Here is a 10,979-nt window from a genome sequence, read left to right as displayed (position 1 = left end):
GCTATTGTATTTGCATTAAAAATATGGAGACACTATCTGTATGGAGAAAGATGTGAGATTTATACAGATCATAAAAGTTTGAAGTACATCTTTACTCAAAAGGAGCTGAACATGAGACAAAGAAGATGGTTAGAGTTGATTAAGGATTATGATTGTACGATTAAGTATCATCCAGGAAAAGCCAACGTTGTAGCGGATGCTTTAAGTAGAAAGGAGAGGTTAAACGTATTGACTGTGCCAGAGGAATTGTATAAAGAGTTCCAAAAGTTGGAAATAGAGGTAAGAATTCATGAACCATCAGAGATAGCAGTGCATACCATGACCTTCCAACCAGAGCTATTAGAAAAGATTAAGAAGTGTCAGGAAGAGGTAATGGATCAGGATGTAAACAAGTTAGTAGGGGAGGAGTTATGTACACAGAAAGATGATCAAGGTATTCTTAGGTTTTCTTCCAGGATATGGATTCCACCGGTGACAGAGTTAAAGAATGACATATTGCAGGAAGCACACAATTCCAAATATTCAATTCATCCAGGCAGCACTAAGATGTATAGAGATTTAAAGGAGAACTATTGGTGGCCAGACATGAAAGGAGAGATTGCAGAATGGGTGAGTAAATGCTATACGTGTCAAAGAGTGAAAGCAGAACACCAAAGACCAAGTGGATTATTACAACCTTTAGAGATTCCAGAATGGAAGTGGGAACATATTGCTATGGATTTTATTGTAGGATTACCAAGGACCAAAGCAAACCATGATGCCATTTGGGTTATAGTGGACAGATTAACCAAGTCAGCTCATTTTCTTCCGATCAATGAGAGATTTTCTTTGGATAAATTAATTCATATGTACTTGAAAGAGATTGTAGTTCGTCATGGAGTCCCCGTATCCATTGTATCAGATAGAGATCCACAATTTAATTCGAGATTTTGGAAAAGTTTTCAAGAATGCTTAGGCACTAAATTGAATATGAGTACGGCATATCATCCACAAACAGACGGCCAGAGTGAGAGAACTATTCAGACGATCGAGGACATGTTACGTATTTGTGCAATCGATTTCAAAGGCAATTGGGACGAACATCTACCCTTGGTGGAATTTGCATACAACAATAGTTATCACGCAAGTATTGGGATGCCTCCTTATGAAGCTCTTTACGGACGCAAATGTCGATCACCAGTATATTGGGATGAAGTCGGAGAACGCAAAATACTTGGACCGGAATTAGTACAACAAACAAAGGAAGTTGTCGAAATTATCCAGAAACGACTAATTGCAGCACAAAGTCGTCAACGAAATTATGCAGACCAATTCCGGAAGAACGTAGAATTTGAAGACGGAGAAGCAGTGTTACTGAAGGTATCACCATGGAAAGGGCTATCCAGATTCGGAAAGAAAGGCAAGCTAAGTCCCCGATATGTCGGGCCATTTGAAATCTTGAGGCGTGTAGGCAAAGTAGCATACGAATTGGCGTTACCCCCGCAAATGGAGCACATTCATAACGTCTTTCATGTATCGATGCTTAATAAGTATAATCCAGATTCGAAACATGTGATAGAGTATGAGCCGGTAGAACTCGAGGCAGATTTATCGTATGTAGAAAGGCCAGTGGAAATCCTAGATAGAAAAGAGAAGGTGTTAAGAAACAAGGTAGTTAACTTAGTAAGAGTATTGTGGAGAAACCCAAAGGTTGAAGAGTCAACCTGGGAATTAGAAAGTGATATGCGTGAAAAGTACCCTCATTTGTTCACCTAAGCGATTCTGAGGACAGAATCCTTTTAAGGGGGGAGAATGTAACATCTGGGATTATCCGTGTAATTATTTGAATGATTAATGAATATTATATGAATATTATGTGAATTTCTGTGAATTAATTGGTTCCTGTTCTATTAATTTAGTTACGTATTTCTGGTTAAATTTGAGGAATACCAATTTTTATATGCTCAGTACGAAATATAGTTTATTTAGATATTTTCATATCGATTTATGTATTGTCGTATGATTTTATATTTGATTTATGGATTTAATTACGTATATTACATTTAATTATTAATTATTTTGATTTTTACGAAAACCGTCAACCTATAACGGTACCGAGATTTTACTTCCCGAAAATTTCAACAAAATTCACCTTTAGCTTAATTTGAATATTCCGAACACTTTTCATGTTTTGACTTTTTCGATCCGGAGTACGGTTTGTTCCAGAACCGGTCCGGCGGAGTTTTTCGGTATTTTAAATTATCGATAATTATCTGGTTGTCTCGATAAACGTGAAACTAGATATTTTGATTATTATATTCATCCTTATCTTGTAATAATTGCAATGGGACCCGCATACTAATGACTGACTAAAAAGCCCCGTTTTGATAGTTATCTCGAAAACCGGTACCGATTGGACCTGTTTTATTAATATAAAGCTATTAAACATTGTATTTTCGTGTCATATATGATCCAAAGGGGTATTAATTTTCATAACTATAAATAGCCTTAACCGCACTTTATTTCATTTGGGGAAATCATAATCTCAGTTAAACACGGGTTTATCGAGAGAGTGTTCTTCGTGTTCTTGAGATTCAAACGAAGATTTGGAAGCGTTATCGGACTCGGATTTTGGCGTTCAAGTATCCAAATCGAAGGTTTTGGCGAGTAGAATCATAATCCAACCTCAGAATCAGTGCAGAATCATCAGGTGGGTTCGGATTTTTTGATTTTAAATTCGGATTAAATAAGCTTTAAATAGGGCTTTTTGATTTTGAAGTTATGGATGTGTTTTGATGATTGTATGTTGTAGAGAATTGAATTGTGAGCATTTTCATATATTATATGCTTGATTTGGAGTTCAATAACATGTAGAAAAGTCAGTTTGATTATTGAAAATGTGTTCTTGGTGTTCTTGAGTTTGTTGCCGGAAAAGTTTGAGTTTGGCCGGATTTTTCGATCCGCTGAATCTGGGTTGATGTGGATAGTACCATTAGAAAGAGTGTGTTGAGGGGAGTATGCACAGGTGTTCAAATCGACCGAACGAGCTGTGTATAGCTCGCCGGAATCTGGAAATGAGGCTCGCCGCCGGCGAGCTTCGTTCTCATTTTCCGGCCACAGTGGAGAACGGTTGCGTGATTGGGTGGTGCAGGAGTGTTAAGGGTGAGTACTACTAGTGATCTGGAGTATTTGGTGGTGATCTGAGCACGGGGGACGAGTCCCGACGCCGTCTCCGGCCGTGGGGTGGCGACGACGGTAAAATTACCGTTTGATCCCCCACGTTTCGGAGATGGTGGGTTTTAGTCCCCCGGGTTTTCAAAGTTGCGTTGCAGACCCTGAAGGTTTAAAAACCTTACATCCAGCACCCTGCCATACTTTTCAAAAAGTTACAAAATAAACCTTTTCAAATTATTTTCAAAAATCATTTTAAATCATTTATTTTAATTTCAAAAATAGTTTTTAATTAATTATTAATTCAAAAATAATTCTGATTTAATTTATTAATTAATTTTAATTAGTAATTAATTTTTATAATTAGTCAATTAATTTAAATATTAATTGATTAATTGTTTTAATTAATTATTAATTAATTTTAATTGATTTATTAATTAGATTTAATTATTTTAAATGATTTTAAAATTCCGAAAAATAGTTTCGAGCTTTGAAATATTATTCTAACATATGTTTGAAGCTCTTTAATTGATTTCAAATGATTTCGGACTTGATTTTGAGTATCCAAAATTGATTATTTATTTATAAAATGATTCTTTGACCCGTTTTAATTCCGAAAAATGTTTTAAAATCCATATCAAATGCCAGAAAACTCCTTTTGACTTCAAACCTTCTTTGGAAAATAAATTTTATTGAATATCTTATTTGATATGTGTTATATGATATCTGATGGATGTGTTACATGCCTATGTGAACCTTATATGATTGTTTTGGCATATATTTTAATCCGTAAGTCGGATTTGGGTGAAACGAAGGGTAGATAGAAACTCGTTGCGAAGATGTGATAATAAGAATAGTATGAGATTATATATTGATAAAGAATTGTTGTGATTAGCAGAAGAAGCGAGACGTAGAAAGGAAAAGCAAGTGGCGATAGAGTAGTATAGCGAGCAAGTGTAATTGAAACTTGAGATCAGCTATATAAGGCAAGTTCCCTGAGACTTTCCTTCAGATATCTACTGTATCTGTTGTGATTATTTAGCGAAGTTTTTTTTAAGCACTATGATCTAGTGAATTATAACATGGATTATTTATCCTAGTGATTTTTGACCCTTCAACCAGATTCCTTGAATTATAACATGGAGTATTTACTTTATTGATTCTTGAACCTTTGACCCGATTCTTTGATACCTGCTACGAAACCTATTTCAATTGTAAACCTTCAATTTTTAAAACTTCTAGATGATTACCCTAAGAACCTGATTTCATTTCAAGAACATACCCTCAATACCTCAACCAGTTATCAATCACACATCTTTCAGACCTTAACCAGTTGATCAACCCCAAATAACATCTGTTATGACATATACTTTACAGTTGATTGATTCTTTCCATAAACCCCAGTTTCTTGATCTTAAAAGCATTCATTTATACTTGGATTCTTTCTATGAACCTAGAACCCTTCTTCATATAAACACTAAACTTTGATATGCTTTGCCATCCTATGAGGCAATGTTTGATTCTTTGCTAAACCATGAAGTGATTTCTCATTCTTCCTTTGAGATCCATCTGAGACACTTTGAATAGTAGTCTGCTTCTGCTTCAAAATTCATTTATGATGTTGATGTTTCTATTTTATTGAATAATATTGTTGATCATCTTGATTGTGATAGAATTGGATAGTTTTCTAAACTTGGACCAAATGAATGGTCAGACCAGATGAGTGGTCGCTTTAGGCCAATGTGTGCCTTGGATCCAGTAAACGAGCATGGTGGGACCTGCTCGGGGTTAGTGTCTGACTGATCAGCAGCCTAACCTTTGATTTCTTTTAAAAATAAATCTAATATCCAATTCTAATCAATATTCTAAGAACAAATTTTGATATTGAGATTGATTCCATGAGACACTGGTTTCCTTCAGCTTATGATTAATATTTTAAATTGATATTGTTATACTTGCTGAGCTTGTTAGCTCACTCTTGCGATACTTTATGTTCTTTCCAGTGAAGGCAGAGAAAGTTGGTAACGATGACCCTCAGGCTAGTGGTAAGGCCAGGATTCCAGGCTGAGAGATGGAGAGAGCTATCAGCAGCACTTGGCTTTTTATATATGTACTAGTTTGAATAACAAGACACAAATGATGTGTAAGCTTGTAAGAATTAAGTTTATATTTTGGGATTTGGGTTTGTAATAATTAAAGTTATGTTGTGGCTTGTTTTATACTTTAACCTGTTGCGATCCATGGACAGTTAAGGGTCACTGCATATATTATATTAATTATAGGTTTATGTGATGGTGTGGACCCCAAACTTCTGACCCGGGTTTGGAGGGCGCCACAGGTTTCACTATTCCTTGCACTATTGGTGACTCTTATTGTGGGATGACATTATGTGATTTGGGGGCTAGCATAAACTTGATGCCTATGTCGGTGTTTAGAAAATTGGGGATTGGAGAAGTTCGGCCTACTACTGTCACTCTTCAACTAGCTGATAGATCTCTTGCTCATCCAGAGGGAAAGATTGAAGATGTTCTGGTCAAGGTAGACAAGTTCATATTTCCTGCTGATTTCATCGTGTTGGACTATGAGGCTGATCGAGAGGTTCCCATTATCTTGGGAAGACCATTTCTTGCTACGGGAAGAACTCTAATCGATGTGAAAAACGGAGAGCTAACTATGAGAGTTCAAGATGAAAAGGTGACTTTTAATGTCTTTAAAGCAATGAAATATTCTGATGATGTAGAAGATTGCTCAGCTATCACCATATTTGATGAGCTAATTTCTGATAAATTAGACTCTAATTCTTCTCATGATCCTTTGGAGCAATTAATATTGAATATTTCTCAAGAGGAAGGTGATAATGTTGAACTCTTAGCTTGGCTAGAAGCTAATTCACAGGTTACAAGAACTAGGGGACGCTTTGAGTCCTTGGATCTGTCGTCAAGGGAGTTCAAGACTCCTAAGTCACCAATTGATGAACCACCAGAGTTAGAACTAAAGGATCTTCCTTCTCATTTGAAATATGCTTATTTGGGACCTTCTTCCACTTTGCCTGTTATTATCTCTGTTGAATTATCTATTGCTCAAGAAGAGAAATTGGTAGAGCTTCTGAAGAATCACAAGAAAGCTATTGGGTGGAGTATTGCAGATATCAAAGGTATTAGCCCTTCTATTTGCATGTATAAAATCTTGTTAGAAGATGGTGCGAAAGGTTCAATTGAAGGCCAGCGCAGACTGAATCCTATTATGAAGGAAGTGGTGAAGAAAGAGGTAATTAAGTGGCTAGATGCTGGAATTATTTATCCGATCTCGGATAGTGCATGGGTGAGCCCAGTTCAGTGTGTGCCTAAGAAGGGTGGAATCACGGTGATAAAAAATGAAAATAACGAGTTGATCCCTACGAGAACAGTCAGCGGTTGGAGAATTTGTATTGACTATCGGAAGCTGAACAAAGCCACCAGAAAGGATCACTTTCCATTGCCCTTTGTTGATCAGATGTTAGATAGACTGGCTGGACGAGAGTATTATTGTTTTCTTGATGGGTGCTCTGGCTATAATCAGATAACAGTTGCTCCCGAAGATCAACACAAGACTACTTTCACTTGTCCTTATGGTACTTTTGCCTTCAGAAGGGTGTCATTCGGGCTATGTAATGCCCCTCCAACTTTTCAAAGATGTATGATGGCTATCTTTTCAGACATGGTTGGTGACTTTCTAGAGGTATTCATGGATGATTTCTCAGTATTTGGGAATTCTTTTGATGATTGTCTTTATAACTTGGGGAAGGTTTTGGAGCGATGTGAATACACCAATCTTGTACTCAATTGGGAAAAATGTCACTTTATGGTGAAGGAAGGAATCGTTTTGGGGCATAAAGTTTCAAGGAAGGGAATTGAAGTTGATAAGGCGAAGATTGAAGTCATCAAAAAGTTACCTCCTCCTTCCTATGTTAAGAGCATTCGAAGTTTTCTTGGGCATGCAGGTTTCTACAGACGGTTCATTAAAGACTTCTCCAAAATTTCTAAGCCTCTTTGCAAGTTATTGGAGAATGATACTCCTTTTCTTTTTGACGAAGCATGTTTAAAGGCTTTCGAGGAGCTAAAGCGAAGGTTGATTTCTGCACCTATTATCATTGCACCAGATTGGAGCTTGCCATTTGAATTAATGTGTGATGCTATTGATTATGCCGTGGGAGCAGTCATGGGTCATAGAAAGAACAAGGTATTTCATCCTATCTATTATGCAAGTCGTACTTTGACTGGAGCTCAATTGAATTACACGGTGACTGAAAAGGAGCTTCTTGCCGTAGTATTTGCCTTTGACAAGTTTCGCTCATATCTGGTTGGCACGAAAGTGATTGTCTTCACTGACCATTCAGCAATTAAGTATTTAATTGCAAAGAAAGACGCAAAGCCTCGGTTGATTCGGTGGGTGCTTCTACTTCAGGAGTTTGATATCGAGATACAAGATAGAAAAGGTGTGGAAAATCATGTGGCTGACCATTTATCGAGAATGGAGTACATTGATGAACCTTCCTCGATGATTCCTATCAAAGAGACATTTCCGGATGAGCAAATGTTTAAGGTACAACTCTCTGATTTTACTCCATGGTATGCTGATTTTGCTAATTATCTAGCTACTGGATTGATGCCACCAAATCTATCTAGCCAACAAAGGAAGAAATTCTTACATGACATGAAATCTTATTTTTGGGATGAGCCTTATTTGTTCAAACAAGGTGCTGATCAGATGGTAAGAAGATGTGTTCCCGACTATGAGGTAGAAGATATTCTTTTCCACTGCCATTCATCTCCTTCTGGTGGACATTTTGGTGGACAACGCACAGCTGCGAAGGTACTACAATCTGGTTTCTTTTGGCCTTCTTTATTTAAGGATGCTCATGCCTATGTTGTTAGATGTGATCATTGTCAAAGGGTTGGAAATATATCAAGAAGGAATGAGATGCCGTGGACAAATATTCTTGAGGTAGAGTTGTTTGATGTGTGGGGAATTGATTTAATGGGCCCGTTTCCTCCTTCTTATAAAAATGAATACATCTTAGTGGCAGTTGATTATGTCTCTAAATGGGTGGAAGCTGCTGCCTATCCCACTAATGATGCCAAGGTTGTCGTCAAGTTCTTGGACAAACATATCTTCACTCGCTTTGGAACTCCACGAGCAATCATCAGTGATGAAGGTACGCACTTTGTGAATAAATTGTTGTCCAATACATTGGCTAAGTATAATGTGAGACACAAAGTGGCCACAGCCTATCATCCTCAAACTAATGGGCAAGCTGAGTTGTCCAATAGAGAAATCAAGGGTATTCTTCAAAAGGTTGTGAATCCGAACCGTAAGGACTGGTCTACAAGATTGGATGAGGCTCTTTGGGCTTATCGCACTGCTTATAAAACTCCGTTGGGTATGTCCCCGTACCGCTTAGTTTTTGGGAAGGCGTGTCATTTACCAGTTGAGCTTGAACATAAAGCTTATTGGGCTCTGAAAAATTTAAATTTTGACATGCAACTAGCCGGTGAAAAGAGAATGTTACAGCTTGATGAGTTAGAAAACTCAGATTTTTTTCTTATGAGAATGCTAAGCTCTACAAGGAAAAGACAAAGAAATGGCATGATAAAAACATTCAATCTCGAGTGTTTGAGGTGGGGCAACAAGTCTTATTATTCAACTCCAGGCTAAAATTATTTCCCGGTAAGTTGAAATCTAGGTGGTCTGGACCCTTCACTATCATCAAGGTGTATCCTTATGGAGCTGTAGAATTGCGCGATAATCAATGGGGTGAATTTAAAGTGAACGGACAACGGTTGAAACATTACTGGGGAGGTCAAGTTGCTCGTGACAAGACCTCTGTTGATTTGGTGGAGCCTTGAGAAGAAGGTACGTCTAGCCAAAGACGTTAAAGTAAAGCGCTTCTTGGGAGGCAACCCAAGGTCTCCGTAAGTTAATTATATTATATAATACATTTTTGCAGTTTTATTTTAGGATCTTAGAATTTTTATTTTTATTTTTTTACTCCCACAAGATGCCTTGATGAATTTTTATGAAGTGTTTCAGGTAATTCATTAGCTGAGAGAATAATTTATTTAAAACACTCAGTGTTTTATTTAAATTTTGGAAGAATTGTTTTTGAAAAAAAAAACAGGTGTGTTTCCGGGAATAAAGCAGTGGATGTAACCGGCAATTTCTATTTCCTGCTCGGCGGTGCAGCGCTCCTGCCTCTTGCGCACACAAGGCAGCCTACCAATACCAGCAATCTTATCTTATCACACTGCCGTTTAAGGCTTCTGCTTCAGGGCGCTAACTCCTCTTCACGAGCGCATTACTCTGCTCCACTTGGGCTGCGCGGCCCATCTAGTCCAGGCCCATTATTGACCCGCGTTTCAGTCCATCCATCCATTTTGAGTCTGTTCTGCTTCAGGGCGCTAACTCCTCTTCACGAGCGCATTACTCAAAGGAAAGTCATAGCTGGGAATCAAACACACAACCTTTAGATGATACAAGTGCACAACGTGGACCACTCTTCCAACCAGAGCAGTTGTATGAGAAATGCACCCTTTCCTATTTAGTAAGCCAGCTGAATAACTCAGTCACAAACAAATCATCTTCAAGCGGCAATTTTCAAGGGGAGTTTTCTTTCTTAATTTTTTTTCTTCTTTTTTTTAGATTATTATTATTAATTATTACTATTATAATTCTATTCTATTATATTATAATATATTTATTAATTCATCGAGGGCAATGAACCACTTAAGTGTGGGGAGGGGTTTTCAAATTAAAACAAAAAAAAAATAGTTAGATTTTTTTTAATTTTTTTATATTAATTTTATATTGCCTTGTCTCATTTTTAGAAATTCATATTAGTTTCATTAATTGTAGAGCATATAGATGCATATTTTTTTTAGTAGAGCATTTTTCTTTCTTTTTTGGTTGCATTTTCATAATTCCATGAAAGTTTGTTATATCATGTTGACATCCTATGATTATTTATATTGCATAATGTCTTGGTCAGTAATCTTGATTATATGTGATGTTGTGCTTGCTTAGAAGTTGTTTGTGCGGATTTAATTATACTATATAATGCTCTAGAGACAAGATTTTAGACCAGCTTATTTCTTGAGTTTTAGCTATGAGCCGGGCGTAGAATTTTGATTATTCTCTTTGGAGCTTAGAGTCTATAATTCTTAAGGGGGAACTTTGGGATATACATGACTTTCTAAACAGAAGAAAAGGAAAAGAAAAGGAAAAGAAAAAAAGAAAAAGAAAAAAAATAGTAGCAATAAAGTTCACAAAAAAAAAATGGTGGTATAATTGACTAGGTTGGGCTCATTAATACTTGAGTAATTAAGTCTGAGGGGATTTTGTGCCTAGTAACCTAAAGCCTTTTATGGTTTGGGATTGCTGACCTAACACTCGTTAAATGGGTATTAGTGCATAAATCTTTAGGGATCTCAACCATTGCACGGTCAAATAAGCCACCTAATTCGCATGTGTGAACAATTTGGTTGGTGAAGTCTTATGGTGGTCGTAACTCACTTACCCTGAGAAGCGTCCCGACCTTAGACCGAGCACATACACACCAAATAATAGGAAGTGAAAAAAAATATAAGAGATGCATAGAAGTTCCTAGGTGACCCTAAGCGAGATTTGACACTAATGTAACGGAGTGTTTAAGCATTATTCTGATTAACGACTTATGGTTAAGACTCTGTTGAAGTTTGTTGGTCTCTATTTTGTTTCACTAAGGAGCATGTTGACCACACACGATGCACTCCGCACTTGCAATGAAAGAGTAGCATGACTAATATGTGAGATAG

The 10,979-nt window shown here is 37.0% G+C and overlaps 1 protein-coding gene across 1 annotated transcript; it reads left to right on the top strand.

Annotated features, from left to right (window-relative positions):
* The first annotated feature begins 5,529 nt into the window (after positions 1-5,529).
* On the top strand, positions 5,530-9,170 carry LOC135147935 (uncharacterized). Its single transcript, XM_064081992.1, has 4 exons — positions 5,530-7,013; positions 7,128-7,842; positions 8,140-8,669; positions 8,714-9,170. Exons 1-4 carry the CDS (start codon positions 5,530-5,532, stop codon positions 9,033-9,035), a joined length of 3,051 nt encoding a protein of 1,016 aa, XP_063938062.1. The 3' UTR covers positions 9,036-9,170.
* The last annotated feature ends 1,809 nt before the right edge of the window (positions 9,171-10,979 follow it).

Source organism: Daucus carota, chromosome 7 (assembly GCF_001625215.2).
Source record: "Daucus carota subsp. sativus chromosome 7, DH1 v3.0, whole genome shotgun sequence".
Taxonomy (NCBI): Eukaryota; Viridiplantae; Streptophyta; class Magnoliopsida; order Apiales; family Apiaceae; genus Daucus; species Daucus carota.
The sequence above is the reverse complement of the archived record's forward strand: the minus strand, read 5'-3'. Positions and strand labels throughout refer to the sequence as shown.

Coding starts and splice junctions, on each gene's coding strand:
- LOC135147935 (XM_064081992.1), top strand. CDS start 5,530: ATGACATTATGTGATTTGGGGGCTAGCATAAACTTGATGCCTATGTCG. Junction 7,014..7,127: donor GTGAAGGAAGGAATCGTTTT/GGGGCATAAAGT, acceptor TCTTGGGCATGC/AGGTTTCTACAGACGGTTCA. Junction 8,670..8,713: donor AAAAATTTAAATTTTGACAT/GCAACTAGCCGG, acceptor TTGATGAGTTAG/AAAACTCAGATTTTTTTCTT.